This window comes from Megascapheus bottae, chromosome 9 (assembly GCF_031878675.1).
Source record: "Megascapheus bottae isolate mThoBot1 chromosome 9, mThoBot2.hap1, whole genome shotgun sequence".
Lineage (NCBI taxonomy): Eukaryota > Metazoa > Chordata > Mammalia > Rodentia > Geomyidae > Megascapheus > Megascapheus bottae.
The window spans coordinates 42,335,509-42,358,514 of NC_143517.1; the positions used below are offsets into that span (position 1 = coordinate 42,335,509).

General features: G+C 41.5%; 1 protein-coding gene and 1 pseudogene across 3 annotated transcripts in view; both read left to right on the plus strand.

The window, feature by feature from the left end:
* The window catches only part of Atp6v1c1 (ATPase H+ transporting V1 subunit C1), a 68,982-nt gene that overhangs the window by 35,998 nt on the left and 9,978 nt on the right, over positions 1-23,006 (plus strand). Inside the window, exons 9-14 of one of the 3 annotated variants that reach the window (XM_090339177.1) lie at positions 717-809; positions 903-996; positions 2,040-2,137; positions 3,426-3,552; positions 6,762-6,853; positions 16,977-17,106. In XM_090339177.1, coding sequence (XP_090195303.1) covers positions 717-809; positions 903-996; positions 2,040-2,137; positions 3,426-3,552; positions 6,762-6,853; positions 16,977-17,106 — 634 coding nt within the window. Of the gene's footprint in view, positions 1-716; positions 810-902; positions 997-2,039; positions 2,138-3,425; positions 3,553-6,761; positions 9,671-11,970; positions 12,233-16,976; positions 17,107-23,006 lie in introns of those variants that run through there. The other 2 variants (XM_090339179.1, XM_090339180.1) reach the window with 2 other exon arrangements.
* LOC150059098 (general transcription factor IIE subunit 2-like) lies at positions 3,664-5,198 on the plus strand (annotated as a pseudogene).

The following is a 23,006-nucleotide window of genomic DNA, read 5'->3' on the forward strand; positions in this document are numbered from 1 at the left end:
TGAGCCACGCACTTTACCTTCCAAACAGTGGGCATTACAAATGAATGTGTCGGTTAAAATTTCTTGGTGATTTCTAGAGGTGGGACTGAGTTCTAAGCCCACTGACATGTTCAGAAGTCTAAAATAAAGCCTGAGATATACACAGTATATTGAATGATGGAAGAACAATAATCTCCAGAGTGTGAGGATAACCTCACACTGAATCTGAGCCATGCCTTGGTCAGCTGGCTGGGTTAGATTCGAGAGAGGAAAAGAGTATTGATTTTCCAGAAAAGAAGGGCATGTGCTTCAGTAGCAAGGAGACATTGTCAGCAACCAACCTGGTACTGATAGAGACACAAATCTTGCTGCTTGTTTTTTTGTTGTTGTTTGTTTGTTTTTTAATACTAGTGATCAATTGTGGGGGCATGCTTACTAGGCAAAAGCTTTACCACGTGCAATAGGTCCTCGGTCTTATTTTTTGGAAGAGTGCTTCTTAGATATTTTGCTTGAGTTAGTGTTTAATTTTGTTGGTCAGTTAGAAATAGAGACTATGGAGGTGTCATGAAGAAACATCCACGGTGTTCAGAATAGAGGCAGTACACGTAAAGGATATGGACGTGCTTCAGGAATGGTTGTATTCCCTTTCCTTGCACCTCTTCTGAACTCTGTCCTCAGTAGGAGAGCAGTAAGTACAGTAAGAAATTTATAATGATCTTTTTCTGTTTTGTCCCTAGTGTTCTCTCAGAGGACCAAGATAGTTACCTTTGTAATGTCACCTTGTTTAGGAAAGCGGTTGATGATTTCAGACACAAAGCCAGGGAAAACAAGTAAGATTATTATGTTTTTGTTTTCTTTAATTTGTTAGATAAGCTGTATATAATATGAACAAATTTGTGGGTTTTTTTCCCCTCCAAATTTAGATTCATTGTTCGTGACTTTCAGTATAATGAAGAAGAGATGAAAGCAGATAAAGAAGAAATGAACAGGCTTTCTACTGACAAGAAAAAGCAATTTGTATGTATTCTTGTCTCCTTTTTTAAAAACAGCATACATTAATCCAGGCACCGATGGCTCACTCTTGTAACCCTAGCTACTCAGGAGGCTGAGATCTGAGGATTACAGTTCAATGCTAGCCCAGGCAGGAGAGTCCATGAGCTGGGAGTAGAGCTGTGGCCCAAGTGGTAGAGTGCTAGCCTTGAGCAAAACATTCTCAAAGTCAGTATCTAGGCCCTGAGTTCAAGCCCCAATACCAGCACACAATACACAAAACAGCACTCATCAGTTGTATGAGGGGAGTTCATTGTGACATTTCCACACATGTATGCAATGTATCCTGTTAACTTCCTCTTCTATGTCATTTCTTATCTGCTGTTTCCTTTTTTTTTTTTTTTTTTTTTGGCCAGTCCTGGGGCTTGAACTCAGGGCCTGAGCACTATCCTTGGGCTTTCTCAAGGCTAGAGCTTTACCGCTGGAGCCACAGCACCATTTCTGGCTTTTTCTATGTATGTGGTACCGAGGAATCGATCCCAGGTCTTCATGCATGCTAGGCAAGCACTCTATCACTAGGCCAAACTCTCAGCTGTATTTGCTGTTTTCTAATGAATTGGTTTAATTCATTTGTGTATGTTGAGTTTACTGAGAGTAGTGGCTAACTTTTTATTCTGAGATACTAAGTCTGATATTTAATAGAATAATAGTTGAAATTTTTTACTTTTATTTTATTTTATTATTTGCCAGTCCTGGGGCTTGAACTCAGAGCTTGGGCATAGTCCCTGAGTTCCTTTTGCCAGCACTCTACCACTTGAGCTACAGCAACACTTCTAGCTTTTTCTATGTATGTGGTACTAAGTAATTGAACCCAAGGGCTTCAGCATACTAGGCAATCACTCTACCACTAAGCCATGTTCCCAGGCCAGTAGTTGGCAATTTAAAAAAGTAAATTCTTGACATTTCTTCTGTGGATTACCAGTGGCTAGTCAACTCCTTTACAAATATTTGGCCTATCTAATTGGTACTTGTGACACCTAATTTGTGGTAATTGTGTTTTCTTTTTAAAGGGACCACTTGTGCGGTGGCTGAAAGTAAATTTCAGTGAGGCATTCATTGCGTGGATTCATGTGAAAGCATTAAGGGTTTTTGTTGAATCTGTTTTAAGGTAAGGAAAGTTAGTTAAGAAACTTGGGCCTGAAATGCTCATAGGTTCTGGGGAGTTCACTGGACCTCTTTCTTACAACACAGTCCAACAGTGAGAATTTGATGTGGAAAAACTGAAAGACCAATCAAGTGGGATAAACAGTCACTACCCAACAGTTTATCAAGGACACATTTTTCTTATCCTTTGCCACCAGGTTTAAAAAAAGACACCCTGTAGATATATTCTTTTTTTTCTCCTTCTTGGGGCTTGAACTCTGGGCCTGGGCATTGTCCCCCTTCAGCTCAAGGCTATTGCCCTATCCTTGAGCAAAGCCCCACTTCCCATTTTCTAGAGGTTAATTGGAGATGAGTCTCAGGTCCTTTTGTGCCTGTGCTAGCCTTGAACCTTGATTCTCAGATCTCAGCCTCCTGAGTAGCTAGGATACAGTCATGAGCCACTTTGACCAGCTAATTTTTTTTTTTAATTATTGATTGATTTTCTTTTTTGGCATAGGATTTCAAGGTTGTTTTTTTTCGGTGGTTGTTGTTGTCGTCATCGTTTTGCCTGTCCTGGGGATTAAACTCGGGCCTGGACACTGTTCTTGGGCTTTCTCAAGGCTAGCCTTCTACCACTTTAGCCACATTACTTATGGCTTTTTCTGTGTATATGGTACCAAGGAATTAAACCCAAGGCTTCATTCATGTTAGGCAAGTTCTCTACCACTAGTTCGTGCTCCTGGCCCCTGTTGGCATAGGATTTCATTGTATAGCTTTATTGGCCTTCAACTTGTGCTTATCCTGCCTGAGCCTCCTAAATGCTGAAATTTGAGATATGTACCACCAAGCTCAATGGTAGTTTGTTTTTAAAGAGAGCTTTCTAGGGTCTGGGAGTTTGGCCTAGTGCTTGAGTGCTTGCCTAGCATGCACGAAGACCCTGGTTTGATTTCTCGGTACCACATACATAGAAAAAAGACAGAAGTGGTGCTGTGGCTCAAGTGGTAGGGTTCTACCCTTGAGAAAAACCCAAGGATAGTGCTCAGGCCCTGAGCTCAAGCCTAGGACTGGCAAAAAAAAAAAAAAAAGAGCTTTCTAGTGGGTAGTGAAGACTAGATGTCTAGATGTTTGTGCTGTGTTTGTGACAGTGTAGTTTTTATGGTATTAGTTGAGATTGTAAAGAGAGTTATTGAAATGATATACTTTGTCTATTAACGAGTACTAAATAAAAGTACTAAGTTCTAAGTAACAAGTACTAAGAGAAATTTTCTTTATGTAATCGCTTGTGTTTTACACTGTTTCTGCTTTATTGTCAGGTATGGCTTGCCAGTGAACTTCCAAGCAATGCTACTTCAGCCTAATAAGAAGACAATGAAGAAACTGAGAGAAGTATTATATGAATTGTACAAACATCTAGATAGCAGTGCAGCAGCTATTATTGATGTAAGTACTTATTAGATAGCCTGGAAGATTATTCGAACAGTATACACAGTCTTGTTTCTGTTGCTTTCATTGGTGAAACCCTGATCTGGCAGTGGGCTTAGGTGTAGACACATGTGTGGGTAGAAGCTCTGGTGAGGCACAGGACAGGGTAGATCATATGAATCTGCCCTGCTTCCTCGCCCAGAATTACGGATCCAAATCTATGGAGAGAAGGAGAGTTGTTCAGAAAGCAATTCTATCCTCACTTAGAGTAGACAAAACATCTTGTGTCTTGAGTCGTTATTGTCATTACCAAAGTGTGGCAGAGTTGGAACATGGCAGACCTTCATCTCTAAACAAAATGGTCATCATCGCCATGGGTCATCTAACTTGAAAGAACTGTCCGGAAGCTCTGGATATAAGTTTGACATTCTTGCTTAGTTTGAGAATTATGTGAAAATGTGGTATTAGAAGAGATTTTGGATGAAAATAATATTTAAATGGACTCAAGCAGAAACAGTAGTCAAAGACTGAGTTGTTAGTCAATAATCCCAAAGCTGAAGTAATAGGAAATAGGCCTTCATGCCCAAGCACAATTTCAAAGATAGGAATGTCCTTGGCATTTTAGATCACCATGACTAGCCAGGGATAGAAGGAATTCTTTTAGGGGCCGGGAGCATGGCCTACTGGTAGAGTGCTTGCCTAGTATGCACAGAGACCCGAGTTTCATTCCTCAGTACCACCTACACAGAAAAAGCCAGAAGTGGTACTGTAGCTCAAGTAGTAGAGTACTAGCCTTGAGGAATGCCCAAGGACAGTGCTCTTGAGTCCAAGCCTCAGGACTGGCAAAAACAAAAACGAACAACAGCAACATAACAGAAGGAATTCTCTTAGAAGACATTGAAGGTGGACTACCTAATTCCCAGAATACTATTAAAGCTTTAGGGGACGAATGTTGTTAGTAAATCTTCCTAATCAAAAAAAAAAAATAGACTTTTCTTCTATTGTAAATGCTGTCAGTTTTCTATGGATGAAGAATTCCAGGAGCTTTGGAATAGCTCTGGAAGCAAATTAAACAATCTGAAGCAACAGGCTATTTCTTCTGTGCATGAATCAACCAAAAAAGTAGCCCCAATTTGTGGAAGTAAAAAACCCAGTTTCACAGAAAAAGTGATGATTTCAATGTGCTCATGAGGAAGTTGGGCACCCATGGCTCATGCCCATAATCTTAGCTACTTAAACAGACTGGATTATGGTTCTAAGCTGGCCCAGACAGATAAATCCACTCAACCAACAAAAAGCCAGAACTGTATGTGTGGCACAAATGGTAAGGTGCTAGCCATCAGAGAAAGGACCAATTGAGAGCAGCAGGCTTCAAGTCCTAGAAACAAGAAAAAGAAGAGAAGAAAGACTTTTATAATGAACACTCTGTCAGGGTTCTGAAGGATTACTCAGACATTACTCCTGACAATAAGGGATACTTTGTCCTTGAACAAAGCTACAGAGGCATAATTGAGATCTTCTTTGTTGATACTTGGAGTCAAAAGATCCACTGTCTTTCCATCTGCTTCTCAGGATTGTGGAGGGGAACAGTCCAGTTTTCAGAACCAATGTGGATCGCCGAACACAAAGCTTATTTTAACCAAGGAGTCCAGGAAGAAATATGATAGCTGTGTTCATTTCTGCCACTTCTTGGGATAAAGGCACTTAGCATGGCAGGCTGGTGTCTTGTGTTATTTCTCTCTACTAAATGGTTCTTGGCTCCATTTTTCCTCCTTATTACTTGAAAACAAGTTGGCAGATAGTCTTGAGTGTCACATTTGTTTATTCCAAAAGAGCATATTTATAACTAAAAGAAAAAGGTTATGTACAAAAAGATAGTAAATATGTATCATGATAATGATGCCTAATCATGGTATGTAATCATTGCTTTGAGGTTCTTTGTTTGTTAGGTAATCTTAGTAAGTAATTTATTTTTACTCTGTTCTATACTTGTGCTTTGCTTCATGCTATTCCTAGAAACTCATTAGCACCGTACTATGTATGTATCAGATGTTTATAGTTACAGAATTACTGAAACAACTATGCCACTAGTTTTCAAAACCTATAAATTTCAGAAAAGAAGAAAATGTATAGTTATTTTAATTCTACTCGATGGATTGTGTGTGTGTGTGTGTGTGTGTGTGTGTGTGTGTGTGTGTGCGTGTGCGTGTGCGTGTGTGCGTGTGCATGTGCGCACCTGAGTGTTTACTTATATTGGGGCCTGGATGCTGTCCCCTTTACTTTTCACTTAAGAGCACTGAAGTGCTCTGCCAGTTTTTTGGTTAATTGGCCATAAAAGTCTCATGGACTTTCCTGCCTGAGGTGGTTTCAAACTGTGATTCTTAGGTCTCAGCTTCTTGAGTAGCCAGGATTACGGTTGAGTCACTGTCTCTTGACCTGGAACTATCATTTTTCTACAATGGTTTTTAAACAAAAGTAGATCTAAACAATATATGTGTTCTTTGTTGCTGCTACGCCAGTCCTGGGTATTGAACTCAGGGCCTGAACGCTGTCCTTGGGCTTTCTCAAGACTAGAGCTCCACCACTTGAGTCATAGCACCATTTCCAGCTTTTTTCTATGTATGTGGTACCGAGGAATCAAACCTGGGTCTTCATGCATGCTAGGCAAGCACTCTACCACTACGCCAAACTCCCAGCCCTATTTATATATTTAATTAAAGGTATATTACTCATTTTTTTCTCTTTAGGATGATAGTATCCCATATGTGCCTTACTTAGAACCCATTCAACAAAATATGAATAAAATATGAGGCCAAACTACTTGACATATAGTTTCCACTTGTAAATTCTTATGCTTTTGTAAGTGGTACATTTAAAACCATAGTAGGTTTAATACATTTGTAAGCTTGTATATCATTAACCAAGTGTCTGTTCTAAGCCTGAGAACTGAGAATTACTTTTTGCAGTATTCATCAAAAAGGACAAAATGTTTATGTGGGCTTGGAGTCAGAGTTTGAATCTGGCTTGCTGCTCACTGTCTATTTTCTAGAAGTGAGCAGCCTGTGGGGATTCCTTCCATATTTGCAGAATGGAAAGAGTGTCTAATTCAGGTTAAATCAACATCAGTGGATACATTTAGCCCAGAGTAAGTGTTCAAGGATAAATGATAATGGTTATTTTTTCCAAGTTGTTTAAGTACATAACTTGTTTTCCTGATTTTTCAATAGGCTCCTATGGACATTCCTGGCTTGAACCTGAGCCAACAAGAATACTACCCCTACGTGTACTATAAGATCGACTGCAACTTGCTGGAATTCAAGTAAAGATGACCTCCTCCCCAGACAATCCTGCCCTTGTGTTGGTGTATGCTAACAGACAGGTTGCAGTATGACAGTACTTTTTACCCTCTAAGCCTTTGCTTGCTTCTTACCCCTCTCCCACAGTGGTCCCTAGCACAGTGTTTTCTTTTTAAAAGAGAAAAACATGCATTCTTCCTTTTTATTGATCAGGTCTGTAAATGTGTACTAAAAAAAAAAAATCAAGAGTTTATTTATAAACAGAATAGTTTATTTAAAGAGCAGGTCTTTTCTTCATTGATATTGTGGTATGCATTAATTCCATTTGTTATCATTGTGCACAAAAGCCTTGTTTACAAGGGAATGGTGTAAACATACCATGTTGTTCATTGTGTTTAGTAGACATACTGTTTAATAGTTACCGAATCGTGATGTAAAGAAATGTGACAATATTCGGGTATGTGCTTTCCGAATGTTTCAAATTAAAACCTATAAGCACTGTCAACACCCACAGGAGAAAATAAAATTACCTGTGCAAAGGTGTATTGTGATGTGTGTGACTTCAGAAGATTACAGTTCACTGTGAGAGTTTAAATAAATGATTTTATAGCTAATTTGCTATGCTATTTTTCAGGATTTTGCTACATGCTGAGGTATAACTGTTTGTATCTGACTTGTGTATGATTTAATTGTGCCAAAATTTTGGTCAGAGTACATACCTGGAGATTATTTTTCAATACATGATGGATAGTTACATTTGGACACTAGACTTTTAGTTCTCTCAAATACCAAGCAAGCCAGTGTTGAATAAGTATAGCAAAACAATACAGCTTTAGCTGTTTTGTTTTGTCTAAGTGTTTCATAAATGTACCTTTTGAAATTTGTGTCATTTATGGCATAGTCTGATAATACAGACATTGCTAGCCTTTGCTTTGGAGCCTCTACACTGAATGGCTTAGTGTTTGAAAGAGCTGCTGCTGCTGTTGCTGCTGGTGGTTATTTTTGGGTAGTGCTAGGGCTTGAACTCAGCCTCATACTCTTGTTTGGCCTTTTCTGCTCAAGGCTAGTGCTCTATCACTCGAGGACAACTCTACTTCCAGCTCTTTGCTGGTTAATTTGAGAGAAGAATGTCATAGGTTTGTCCACCCAGTCTGGCTATGAACCACTATCCTCAGATCTCAGCCTCCTGAGTGGCTAGAATGACTGATATACCACCAATGCCCAGTTACAAAGAGCTTCTAAAGTAGGATTTGAGTCAGTGCTTTAGTTACTGTGTATTTACAGCTTTGGAAATGTAAGTATTATAAACTCCATCCTATAAAAATAAGCTTTCCAGTTCTTTTCACTTCAGAACTTTATATTATTATCTCATAAGTAATTACTAGCTTTAAGTTCAGATGTCTACCAAGTAGAACATGAATGACACATTCTTTGTCCTGGTATAATTTCTAACTCCTGAGGGAAGTTCACCCATGCTTCAGGTACTCTTCTCTACATAATACTATCCATCCATGCTTCTTATCTGTCTGCCTCCTTCTCTCTCTCCTTCCCTCCCGACTTCTCTTCCTTCTCTCCTTCCTCACTCTCACACAGTTTGCTTTTAATAAAAATAGAATCAAGAAGTGGTTGTGTGACTTTAGCACAAAAGGTGAACAATAGTGTGAGACCCTGAGTTCAAGCCTTACTATGCACACATACCCACACCCCTCTCAAGCTCCCCCCCCATTCCTAGTAAACACATTCTGGGGGATAGGAACCTGACCGAGTGGTAAGGTGCTTGCATATCATGAATGAAGCCCTGGGTTTGATTCCTTGGTACCACATAAATATAGAAAAAGCTGGAAGTGGTGCTGTGGCCCAAGTGGTAGAGCACTAGCCTTGAGAAAGCCCAAGACAGTGCCTAGGCCCTGAGTTCAAGCCCCAGGATTGGCAAAACACACACACACACACACACACACATTCTGTCATTTGTTCCTTAGCTTACTAGTATGTCTGAGATTACCTGTGTGTATCAGTGTGACTAGACCTACCTCTTTCCTTTGACTGGCCACATGGTGTTCCATCATGTATCTGTGGCATAACAGACTTAACGAGTGATGGGTGTTTTTAGTTTTGCTCTTCACTGAGAGTGCTTGCACAGATCTCTGTGTACTTGTAGTATCCCATAAGAGAAAGCCTAGAATTTGTAGAGCCATGAAAAGGGTTTGGGTTTTTTGTTGTTGTTGTTGTTTTGGTTTTTGTCAGTAGTGGGGCTTGAACTCTGGGCCTGAGCTCTTCAGCTCAAGGCTAGCACTCTGCCACTTGAGCCACAGTGCCACTTCCAGTTTTCTGGTGGTTAACTGGAGATAAGAGTCTCACGTATTTTCCTATCCTGGCTGACTTTGAACTGAAATCCTCAGATTTCAACCTCCTGATTAGCTAGGATTACCCACATGAGCCACCTGGCACCCAGCAGTTTTGTTTTGTTTTGTTTTTATGTCAATCATGGGACTTGAACTTGAGGCTTGGGTGCTGTCCTTTTTGCTTAAAGCCAGCACTCTACCATGTTGAGCATGTTGAGCCACAGTGGCACTTCCAGTTTTCTGGATGTTAGAGATAAGAGTTTCACAGACCTTTCTGTGCCAGCCAGCTTTGATATGAGATCCTCAGATCTCAGTCTGCCGAGTAGCTAGGATTACAGGCATGAGCTACCAGAGCCCAGTACCAGGAGGTATTTATAGTCAAAGTTTGATACACTGCCATGCTATTTATTGGTCAGAATTCTAAATTCCAGACATGTTAGGAATGTGGTTTTGTTTTTCATTTGCTTTAGACAAGAGAAGTTGAAAATCCATAGTTTTGACACCAGAATATTTTTTCCTTTTTATCTTCTTTTTTTTTAAGTGTTATTTGGGCCTTAGTGTGTCTAAGATGAGGATAATCATAGGGGAATGTGTTCGACAGTGAGTGATTAGTAGACCCACGTACGAGTGATTAGTAGACCCACGTACTCAGTTCACATAGTAGATTGTACGTAGCTCTCGTGACTACTTGGATCCAGTAGGTAGGGACCATATCAGTCTAGAATCCCAGTGTGTTTACAGATGTGATCCTTTCATTCAAGTTTTCATCAGGGACAGGGACACAGAGCAAAAAAATAGGTGGGACATAGCTTTGGAACCAGGCTTTGGAGCCAGACTCCAGCCCTGGGTCTGCCGAGGCCTGTGTTCTGTCTCTATCAGAGATGGATGGATGGTTAGAGGCATTGGAATGAGGAAATGTGATTCCATATGACAGCTGCATTTTTGGTGCCTGCCAAAAGTTCGGTACATGTATTTAGAACCCTTGAGGAGTACATAAGTTTGAGAAATTCAGAGTAAGCACTTGCAGAGTTTGGAAACCTTTAGAAGAGAATAACTGTGTATAGATGAATAGAATTTGTGGCTGGCACAATATAAAAGCAGCTTTTGACTGTTATTGAGCTTCATTATAGATTGGATATTTATGTTGTTCCTAGTGGTAGCTACTCCTGGCAAAGGAGTCATCCTATTTATTTGCCTTACTAGAGTCTTCTGGCTCTCCTGGATGGAGCTTAGATAACTTTGGAGACTTATTAAATATTTAGAGACCTTCTCACCACTGCCTCAGCCCTTCCTTGTTTTACATATATCAGGGTCGAGGAAAGCTAAGTGTGTTCATGGTTAAAAGTCACTTTTTTTTTTTAACGCTGTTTCCTATTAGATGTATACTAAGCATTTTCTTCACTCACCCCTCCAATCCTCTGCTTCCCCATCCCTCCCTCTTCCCAGACCAATCTCGTTTTCTTGTTCCATTGTCACACAGGTACATAGATTATTTTCATTATATTTACCCTTCTCCCCCTTCTCCATTTACCCTCTCCCCCAGCAAACTTATTTTGTATGTGTGGTATCTGGGATCGAACCCAGAGCCTGACACAAACTTGGCAACCACTCTGCCACTGTGCTGTACTGTCTAGCCTAAAAATTTAGGCTCACAAATTTTGAGGCAGTTGAATTTGATCCTAAGATGTCTGGCTGCTGGTTCCTCATATTTATAACCACCATTGTCCACCAGGTGCTGTATGAGCCAGTCAGACACACCCTTAACCTTTGTCCAAGATAGACAGTGATAGAGGGTAGGTTGGGGGAATGAATAATGAGATAATACATTGTGTTTGTATGTGGCAGGAGCCCAGAACATGTCTTTGACAATAAGCAACAATATACCCAGTTGCTGCATGCTAATTTTACTAACCTACATTATTCAGCCTAGGAGATTTTCCTGCCTCTGACACTTCTATAGTTGTTCTTTGTGGAATATATTCTACATGGTTTTTGGAATGAGTACATATAGTAGTTCCTTTAAAGCAATGCTTTGTGCATATATGTTCAGCAATGTGAATTTTTACTTGCTCTTGGTTCAAAATTATAGCCCCTGATGTTGGAAATAAAATGTAAGAAATTGCTCTAGATGTGAAGGGTTGTTCCTTCATTCTCGGCTACTTTTTTATTCTAAGAAGAAACCAAAGTGACATTCATAAGGTTACAGATCACATATGTAAATATTACAACTTACAGTGAAAATATTCCCGTGTGTGTGTAAATGTGTGTGTGTGTGTGTGTGTGTGTGTGTGTGTGTGTGTGTGCCAGTCAATCCTGGAACTTGAACTCAGTGCCTGGGTGCTGTTCCTGAGGGTTTTTTTTTTTGCTGAAGGCTAGTGCTCTAACATTTGAGCCACAGCTCCACTTCTGGCTTTATGGTGGTTAATTGGAGATAAACATCTCAGGGACTTTCCTGCCCAAATGGCTTTGAACTGTGATCCTCAGATGTTAGCCTCTGAGTAGCCACTGGCGTCAAGTCAGTGCTTTTAGAGAAAAATGTGGTTATCATTTGACTAACATCAGCAAAATGATGGTTGGGTGTAAAAAGTTTATAACATTATTACGTTCTGGAGAGAGAAAACCTGGAAAAGATTTCCACCTTAGTACTTGTCTCAGTTTATCTATTTCATTAATGTAAACTTATTCACAGTCTTTGATCCCTTAATATCTGAATATAATGCTGGCTTTTTTTTATAAGAAGGAATATGGCACTGGAACCATTTCATTCACCAGCAGATTTACTTTTATAATATTTATAGATCTGAGCCCCAAGAACTGTGAGAGGGAAAGGGACCAGAGTAAAACCATGGCATCATTAACAGTCAGAGATTGCCTGCTGGGATTGGTTAGTTCTGCAGAGAAGACAAGAGAAGGAGAAGCAGGACAGCCAGGAATGGTCGTGATAATGGAAGAAGAAACAAAAGCTTTGAAACATCGCAGAAGTCAGTCAACAGAGAGGACGTTTTCTGACAATTGCTCGACACAGAAATTGGTTATGTCCACCTTGGAAAATTTAATAAAATGCAGATTCATTACTAAACTCCACAGAGATGTGGTTTATAGTCTTGGGTCAATCTGAGAAAAATCTACCTTTTGTTTTGTGGTACCGGGAATTAAATTTAGGGCCTCCAGGTCTACTTCATAAACCACACTCCCAGCTCTTTGCCTTTAGTTTGTTTTTCAAATAGGGCCTCACACATTTGCCTTGACCAGCCTTGAGCTGAGATACTCCTACCTCTGCCTCCTAAATAGCTTGGATTACAGGCATGAATTACGATGCCTATCTTGGCTTATCTTGCTATCTTTTGCCTAGGCTGGCCTCCTATTTCTGCCTCTTGAATAATCTGCATTTAAAACACACATGGAAGAGAGCCTGTTGCTATAAGTGCTCTGCCAGTTGTAAAGATTCTTTCTCTAAACCATGGCATTGACTTTGTGAGCATCTTGAGACCTTCTTCAAAGAGTTGCTCTTGTCTGTGTAACAGAGCCCACACTTCACACACTCACCAGACTGTCCTGCTGTGTCATCCAAGAAGTCCTACATCATTCACTCATCTGCCTCAGCAGAAGCCAGTCAGTGAAATGACCTCACTTTCAAGACCACAGAATTGAGCAAACGGGTCTCCACAGTGACTGTCACATTTTTATTTTTTGATTAAGCACCCACATGGCCTGATTTATGTAGATGAATAAACAGACCTCCAAAGTATGGTAGATACAAGGACACCAAGGAAAAGATAAGATGGTAGTCGTAAACATTACATTTGTTGATGTCGCAGGAAGGAATAAACGGTATGTATTATTTGGCCTTCATCTTGAAAGTGATAATAAAATCAGAAGGTGGATGGAACTATCCAGAAGATCAGAGTTAAGTCCCCCCCACACACACACCAATCATGGGGCATAAGCCTGGGGTACTGTCCCTGAGCTCTTCTGCTCTACCACTTGGAGCCACAGCACGATTACTGGTTTTCTGGTGGTTAATTGGATCCTGCTGGGGCTGGCTTTGAACTGTGAGTCTCAGATCTTAACGTCCTGTGAGTAGCTAGGAATACAGTACAGGTGTGAACCACCAGCGCCTGGCAGATCATATTCTGAGAGCTGCTTTCATATATGTTGCCACTGCCTAGGTTTTGGTTCTTTTTCACCCATGAAAATTGCTGTATTTAATATTTAGGTATATATTTAGATTGATTCTGATACTATCAGTATGGGTTTTATGAATTATTAGAAGCATAAAATCACTTGCTTTTTAAATTAAAATTGACAATACATTCTGTGTCTTACCACAAGAGGGCAGTTGAGTGCCATTGAAAAGCAAACAGACAAGTTTCTTGCCCTTTATGTTTGAAGTCAATTTAGAAAAATCTACTCTTGTGGAATTGATGGTGGCATGTTTTGTCACAAATATATTTTGTCACAAATTAATATATTAATTTCTCAGAAAATACTAGCTAACTCATTCATTGTGTGACATGACCCAGCCAGTGATGTATGTGTGTGTGTTAGTGTACATACAGAATCCAGAGACACCTTTTAGCAGACTGGTGCCAGCAAAAATAAAACGAAAAAGATAATCTGGGTGTGGTGGCACACACCTATAATCCTACCTAGTGTGTAGGTGGAAGTGGGGGGATTGTGGTCTGCGTGAAAGTGTTAGACTATATCTGAAAAACAAACGAAAAGTAAAAGGGCTGAGAGCATGGTTTAAGAGAACTTGCTTCAAATGCATGAGAAATCTGTTTAATCCTAAAACATATATGCTATATACATATGTGCACATGTAACCTTTCATTAGATGATAGTTGCTGGGCATGTGCTATGAATGTGACGTTGCTTCTAGCCTGTCTTCATGGAGCTTACATCCTAGTCATTTGGTGGCAGCTATATTGGAAAAGAGACAAACTTGGTAACGTCAGACTATAAAAAGGATTTTGCTGATCTCTGAAGTTTGAAGTCTAAAACAAAAACATTGGCTTATTTTTGTTCAATTCTGCCCATCCAGTAGGTCTATTTGAACAGTATCCAAAAGAATTTGGTGCAGAAGTGGAATTCATGTATCTTTGCTACTCATTGTGATGACTTGTTGTCACACATGGTTGTGGATCACTTGAACTGTAGCTTGTGTGACTGGGGAGCGGGTCGTTTAGTGTGATTAGCTGTGTGAGACAGTACTGGTTTAATTGGTCAGCTCAGTTAATAATCCCTATAGTCCTCATATGCCTTGCTCCCTCTCCCACATAACTGGAAGATCCAGCCTAGCTTCTGTTTGCTTTTATTGCGAGATTGCGATTTCCCAACAATATGAGAAGCCAGGAGAGAAGAGAATTGCTCTGAATCATTGTGGATGGGCCCCAGATTGCTACACAGCATTCTCTTTGATCACAAAAGACACCCTACACACTTTGTGCCTTTATGTGATGAGGATAAACCGGTTGCAATATTGAAAGACGGAAAGCTGGCTTTGATGGGAAATATTGAATGGACAGAATTGAAAACACAGCTGTGTGGTTCCAATGGGAGTATAATATCCTCCACCAGCTCACTTAGCGTCCATTGTGTGCCGCGAACTGGCTGTGCCTGGCTCCGGGGAGACTTCAAGGAGATGCTCAGCATACATTCTTGAAAGCCATTGTTACTGTTGACAGGAGCTGATTCGCCATTCCCTAAATGGAGAAGCAGTTAGGGTTTGAGCCGGTGAACTACCAAGTGTCCTCAGGAAGAGGCACCCTGCGGAGTAGGAAAGCAAAGCGGTATTGGTCTGTGAACGAGGAGTGGGCGTGGCTCTCACGTCCCCCGGCCCTGGGAAGTGAGGTGAAGGAAGGTGGAGTCAGAATGAAGCTCCTCCCTACCCGCAGCCTGGCACTCCTTAGCTCTTCACCTCTCCCTTGCCCCCATCTGGACCCCCCTCCTCCCCCCTGGCCTTTCCTCTGCCATCTCTGTTGGCTGTGTGCCTTCTCAGTGCACGTGGACAGCGCCCCACATGGCTGTCCTGTCCCCTGCTGCCCTCTGCTCACCTTCAGTTCACCCTGACTGCAACAGACCCAGAATAAAGACCCTTTGTTCAGATTGGATTTTTCCCTCATTTAAACTCAGCTTCCCTGGGCTTTCTTTCCTTTCTTTCTTTCTTTCTTTCTTTCTTTCTTTCTTTCTTTCTTTCTTTCTTTCTTTCTTTCTTTCTTTTTCTTTATTGTTGGGATAATGTATAAAGGGGTTACAGTTACATTCAGCAGGTACTAGGTGCACCCCCTCCCAATCATCTTGTTTTCCCTGAAGGCAGAATGTTGTTATTTCATGTTTGTTTCTTTGGTTTTTAATTTGATGGAAGCCTCTTAGACTGGGAAATTGGATCGTGGGTCTTTGCTAGGAATGTGCGGGGGGGGGGGGGGGGGGGGCTGCTTTTCTCTCCTACACCCTTTGGAGCTAGCCAATGTGTCCAGTAGCCCTGAGCCTGCAGAGTATGGACTTGAGCAACATTACCTCCTATGGTTTTCCATCTGTACCTGAAGGATATTTGAGATCACATTTAGGATTAAACCCCAAGCACAAATTTCCTAACAGCACAGGCACCAAGAGGGGCTCAGCGTGTTAACTTCTGATTTTGTTTTTATGTTAACTTTTAAAAGTACTTCTTTGTTTCTTGGTAATTTTTGCCTTCTATATGTGAATTTAAGTTAGGTCACATTGTATGTCTAGTTAGAAGGCAGATTCCTCACTAAAAAGCTGCCAGAACCATGATGCACACCTATAATTCCAACCTTGGAGAGGTTAAGATAGGATTGCAAGATAAAGGCCAGCCTGTAGAGCAAAAGACTATCTCGAGGAAATGGTTTTGGGGCCAAAATAGACCAAACCTACCCTTCCCCCCCAAAAAAACCCCTGCCAAAATCATACAATTTCGCTCAAAGGAACATAAGCCCTACGTTTACGCACACACACACACACACACACACACACACACAAATGGGTATGAATTTTAAAAGCATACATAATAGCCAAAGTATAAACAACTTAAATTTCTATCAACTGATGAAAGTATAAACAAAATATAATTTCTGTAAATGGTGCTGTGGCTCAAGTGGTAGAGCGATAGCCTTGAGCTGATGAGCTCAGGGACAGTGCCAAGAGGCCCAGAGTTCAAGCACCAGAACTGACCAAAGTGTGTGTGTGTGTGTGTGTGTGTGTGTGTGTGTGTGTGTGTGATTTCCATGTAAATTTGTATAAAATGGCAGGCAGAACCATACACTCAGAAAGATTTGTGGTTGGGCAATACCAGAAAAGGGTTTATAAACAACTGCCAATGGGTTTAGAGCTTCTTAGGAAAGTGATTAAAGTGTTCTGAAATTAGATAGTGGTCATGTTTGTTCAACTTTGCATGCATATTAAATACTATTGGTACTTGAAAAGTGTGAATATCAGTGGTTCATGGTGGTACATGCTTTTAATCCAAGCACTTGGAAGGCTGTGGCAAATGGTTAAGTTTACGTCTACTCTGGGCTACATAGGGAGAGCCTAGGCTTATCCTTACCTCAAAATTTCAATAATAACATGAATAAATTCATTGTTTATGAATTGTCCATTTTAAAAGCTTATCAGGAATGACCTAAACTCTAAATTGTTTGCTTAATATTTATAGAATTTAAAATTTTAAGTTGAATTCCCTTTTACGAGAGATAAGGAATTTTGAACACAAGGGTTTTCCTTGCCATATATTCTATCAGTTGGTGCTTTTCTTTGTTTGCATTTGTTCCCCTCACCTTTTCAGACTTGGCCACAGCAGCTGTAAACCCTCCATGGCTGAGTTAAGGAATGTTCCGGGATGGTCCATCAACCTGGGTCCCACGCCCACCGCCATTCCTTCCCAGCGGTCTCTGCGCTGGAGATTCTGGCTTAGGGTAAGTATCTGAGATTTTGCTACTCTTCTTTTTTTTTTTTCTTTGCCAGTCCTGGGGCTTGAACTCAGGGCCTGAGCACTATCCTTGGACTTTTCCCAAGGTTAGAGCTCTGCCACTTGAACCACAGCAACACTTCCAGTTTTTCCTATGTATGTGGTACCATGGGAATCCCACCTGTGTCTTTGTGCATGTTAGGTAAGCACTCTCCACTAGGTCAGACTCCTGGCCCTACTTGCTGATAGCTTGGTTGCTTTCTTCCATTTCACCAACAACATCCCTAGGTACAACTTGCCTTCATATCACTCAGCAGCCACTTTCGCAGAGCAGAATCCTCAGCTGCTCAGCAAATGTTTAATAATTTTTAATTACCTAGTCTGGGGCAAGAGTACTTAAACCAAAGGAGCCTGCCAGTGGGTGATACCGAAACACCTATTGAGCGGGGGCTTTCTGTCAGGGTAACAAGATACCTAAGTAAACCAACTTAAAAGGAGAAGGGTGGTTCTGGTTCTGGGTTCTGGCTCTACTGTGTGAGCAACTGTGGTAAGACAGTACATCACCGTGAGAAGTTCATGCTGGAACAGCTTCACTCACCTCACAGCGGCCAAGATGCAGGACCCAGAAGGGGTGGGGCCCCAATATCTCCTTCAAGGAGATTATTTCCTCCCATAGGCCTCACCTCCCTTTGGGAGGTTCTTACTCCCCCATATTTGGGGAGATATGAGTCCTTGGGGATCATATAAGATTTAACCTTTAACATTTTATTCTGTTCCCAGAGGCCCATCTCACATTGCAAAATGCATATAGTAGTCCATCTCCAAGTGGCCCCCAAATCTTACTACTCCAGCCTTACTGGAGAGGCCAAATTCAGAGTCAACTCTGAGACACAAGGCAAATGGCATTGAGGCCCCTATAAAAACCAAAATAGCAAGTCACTACACTTCCAACATGTGGTAGCTCTGGATACACATTTCCATTCCACAGCAGGAGCAGAACAGCAACATGAGTCCACGCTGAGTAAGACTGAAAGCCTTGAACTGAAGCGCTCAGGGACAGCACCCAGGCCAAGCCCCACGACCCACCAAAAAAAGAAACTTAGTCCTATAGTCCCAGGACCTGGACAAAGTGAAGACCAGCATAGCTTCTAGTCTAATCCCCATAGAGTCCTGTCCTCCTTTCCTTCTGAAAACACACACTCTCTCTCTCTCTCTCTCTCTCTCTCTCTCTCTCTCTCTCTCTCTCTCTCTCTCTCTCTCTCTCTCCCTCCCTCCCTCCCTTCTACCCTCCTTCCCTCCCCCTACCCCCCAGTCCTAGGGCTTGAACTCTGGGCCTAGGCAATGTCTTTGAACAGTTTTTGCTCAAGATTAGCTTTCCACCACTTGAGCCACAGCACCACTTCTGGCTTTTTCTGTGTATGTGGTACCAAGGAATCAAACCCAGGGCTTGCTGCATGGTAGGCAAGCACTCTAACACTAGACCATACTCTGGGCTGAAAACTCTTGAATGCAACCTTAACCATTGGCATTCCTATCTAAATTCTGGCACTCTGAGTTTGCACCAGAAAGCTCCTATCAATCTCTGCTTACAGCATTCTATGCTTTCTCTAGCCTGATTCTCCAAGCCTTTCCAATCTCCTCCCATAAACCAGTTCTTAAGGAACCACATTGCCAGGAATAGTCCAAACAGTGACCCCACTTCGAAGTCTGAGCATTCTGTATTACATTTACATTGCTGTGATCAAATACCTGAGAAAGCCAACTAAAAATGGCTTCAGAGGGTTCAGTTGGCACTGTTGCTTAAGGTGGGTTCATGAGGTGACAAAGCTGCTTCCTTCCTGGTAGCTAGGGAAATAAAAATACTGGGAGAGTCAGAGTCTCAGGACCCTGTTCAAAGGCATGTTCCCAATGACTTAACTTCCTTTCACTCAGCCCCACCTCCTATATCTACCTCCCCACTCTGCAAAGCCAGCCTCTGGCACACGGCCTTTAGGAGAACATTTAGGATTTAATCACAGCATGGGTTTCCACTAGCTAAGCTTGTGACACAATAGAGGATTGACTTGGACTTGGAAAAGGAGGAAAGAGCTTGGATGCGAGCCACATGAAAGACTAAGGAAATGGATGCAGGGCCCTCCAAGAGAAAACCACTCTTTGAGGCTGGGTCAAAGGTCAGGGTGGCCATAGCCAAGAGAAGGAAAGCGGGAGAGGCACCGTGAACGGGTGAGGCTGGGTTTTCCAGGCCACAGGATAGAACTTAGGTTTGATTCTAATAGGAAGGAAATGCCAGTGAAGGCTACATCTACATTCAAAAATATGAATTTTATTGTTATTACGAAGGTGATGTACAGAAGGGTTATAGTTACACAAGTCAGCATCACCCCTTCCCTTGCTCTCTCCCAGTTTTTCCCTTGCATCCTCACCCACAAGTTGTATAGCTCATTTTCAGCATGGTATCTGGTGAGTTAACTGCTGCATTCTCATCTTCATTTTTGAAAATTGTTTTACTCATTTAATTTCTTACACTGTACTGGGTACCTTCATTGTGGGCTCTGGGTCCTGTGAGAACAGTGGGTGAAGTGTGCAAGAAGTGTGTCACCCTCTGTACTACAGACTTTCCCTCTTACTTTTTTGCTTTTCTTCAGGGCAAAGAGTGGGGCCTAGGACCTCATACATGCTTGACAAAGGCTTTCCTTACGTGTGTGTGTGTGTGTGTGTGTGTGTGTGTGTGTGTGTGTGTGTGTGTGTATGTGTGTGTGTGTGAGTGCTCACACCAGCCTCAGACTTGAATTTAGGGCCTGGGCACTATCCCTGAGCAAGCATAATGCTTGAGCCACAGCCCTACTTCCAGCTTTTTGGTGGTTAATTGGAGATAAAAGTCTCATTGACTCTCCTGCCTGGGCTGGCTTCAACCCACACTCCTCAGATCTCAGCCTCCTGAGTCACTAGGAATACAGGTGTGAGTCACTAATCCCCAGGTTACTTCTTACTCTTTAGCATTGTTTATCTGTCCTCCAAGTAACCACGACACTCCAGGCCAATTTTAGTAATTCATAAAGATTATCAGCTGCTCTGATTTCTTCAAAAACAGAATGGTCACATTTATAAAAACAAGTTGACATTTAAAATAAGGCTTGACACCTGTGGCTGACTCTGGGTTTCCCTGAGTTTGTCTCTGTTGTCTTTAATCATAACCCATGTGTGACAATAGGGTCTCTTTGTTTTGTGTGTGTGTGTGTGTGTGTTTTGTTTGTTTTTTTTTATGGTGGGCAGGGATGCTGATTTTCTTTGTACTTTTTTTCAATATGCTTATATTCTTCCCTTAGAGGGAAAGATGGTCTTTTTTGCTTTAAACAGTCCCCATCTTGGGCTGGAAGTCGAGAGGTAGTGGTTTCTGCTCACTTGGCAGAGTACATGTGATATTCACAAATCACTGCCCTAGCTGCTTCCTTGCCTCTGCCTCTTAAGTCATTTGAGGTGCAGCTACATCAGATCCCTTCCAGACTCCCTGGGGAAAGCCAGCAGCTCTGCAGAGACTGGCTCTTGCAACACTGAGCTGATTTCTTGAGGTCTGCAACTGGGGCCTGTATAATGAGGTACTTAAGTTGAAAGGAAATGTAAAACTTTCCATAGTTGTGGCTTCCCAGATTTTAATTGGCTGCTTGCCCTCACATCAGAGTTTCTTCTCTGAACTCCATGTTTGAAAGGTTCTTATCTTCACAGCCAGACACAGCTCTAGTTCCTCTCAACCAGGGAATTTAACTCTTAAACCACCAGGACACTGTGTGATCCCAGTGGTCAGCCTCTGAAAGTCACTCAGCCCATGTTGGAAGAAAGGGGACATTAACACTTAGAAGGTTTGGACTTTTCTGCTCAGTCTGGCTTTGAACAGCAATACTTTAGATCTCAGCCTCCTGAGTAGCTGGGATTCAGGTGAATGACAGTCTACCCAGCAGGTCTTGTGCTTTTGTCTCAGGTGGTCCTCAGACCATTATCTTCCTATCTCTATCTCTGGTTTAGCTGGGATGACAGGCAGGCATCATCTGCTGGGCTTATTATTGATGACTTTTTCTTGGGTTGGCTTTGAACTGCCAAATCTAGTCTCAGCCTCTTGAGTAGCTGGGATTTTATATATAATCTGGTTACTTTTAAACTATAGGCTAAAATCCATGAGGGATTGTGAAGTCCATATAAGAAGCTTCAACCCATACTTCTAAAATAAAAAAAAAAAAGAAAAGAATAATAGATAGGAAGAGACAGTAAGGGAAGAAGGAAAGGAAGAAAACGGAGTAGAACAGAACAGGATAAAATTTAAAAGCATTAGCATGCATGGAAGCTATAAGGGAAAATATCATCATGTCATTACAACGTGACGCATTTTGTGCTATGAGATGTATCCCAAATGTTTGAAAGTCACTTAATCCATTTTTTCCTGTGTGCGTGTGCGTGCGTGCATGTGTGTGTGTGTGTGTGTGTGTGTGTGTGTGTGTACTGGAGACTGACCCAGTATCTTCTATATTCTAGGCAAGTGCTCCCCACTGAGCTACAGCCCTTGCCCTTAAAATTTATTATGAGACATGGCCTCACTAATTTGCCCAAGCCGGTCTTAAGTTTTGTCCTCTTACCTCAGTCTGCTGGTGCTGCAACTACAGGTGTCACCACCATACCTGGCTTAATCCATTTTCTTTTCTTTCCTTTTATTTTCTGCTTAATCCATTTTCTAATCGACTTTGGGAAACAGTTTAATAAGACTGAATTTTTGTCTTCTGTGTGTTTGTAGTATAAATAATCTTGAATGATTTAAACACTGGGAAATATTAACCATGCTGTTCAAGCTCATACTTTCTACTTACATTGAATTCAACTTGGAAAACCAGAACCGAAGGAAATTGCAAATACTGATGAAGGAGCTAGTTCATGCCATTCAAGGGCTCTGTTAAACCTAGTGTACTTTAGTAGTTTCACGAGGAAAGTAGCCAACCACTATCGGGAATTTCTTTCCATTGAGACTTCCTATTGACACATGTCAGAGGTCCACTTGGAATCATGAGGTTTCCAAATTATCAATAAAGGATCCAGAAGTGATAACATTTGGAGAACAGGATTTAGAAGCTGAGCATTCTGATAGCAGATTATCTAGGACAAGCTCCATAGCGTACATAGCTCCTTTTTGTTGTGCAGTGTCATGGTTCTATTACACAGACATGCCAGAACCAAGCACATGTGACACATGTTTTAATATGAGAGTGGACAACCTTTTCTCTTTTCCTGGTCCTGAACAGCTCTGGAGCTGGAGCTAAGCTGGCTGGTGAAGCCACTAGCAAAGTTCAGAGCTGGGGGTCAGAGTCTGGATGTGCTTTGTTTGGTATGAGGAAGGACTGAAGCTCTTCAGAAATTGCACTTCTGTATATCAAAGCCAATTCATCTTCATTGTCATTTCTGTTCATTACCAATGAAAGCAATATCTCCAAGGAGTAATTCCACATTATTTTTATTTTCTTTGTTCTTTTTTTGCCAGTTCTCCTTTGGCTTGAACTCTGTGCCTGGGCTCTTTCCCTGAACTTTTATGCTCAAGGCTAGCACTCTACCATTTGAACTACAGCTCCACTTCTGACTTTTTGGGTATTTTTATTGGTGGTAAGAGTCTCATGGACTTTCCTGCCCAGGCTGGTTTCAAACCACAGTCCTCATATGTCAGGCCTCCTGAGTAGTTAGGATAACAGGTATTAGCCACGAGTACCTGGCCTTGTCATTGTGATTTTTCAAGTTCTATCAGGTATTCTTTTCTTTTTCTCTTTCTCTTTCTCTTTCTTTTTCCCTTTCCTTCTTCTTTCCTTCCTTCTTTTTTTTTTTTTTGCCAGTCCTGGTACTTTAACTCAGGGCCTGAGCACTGTCCTTGGGCTTTCT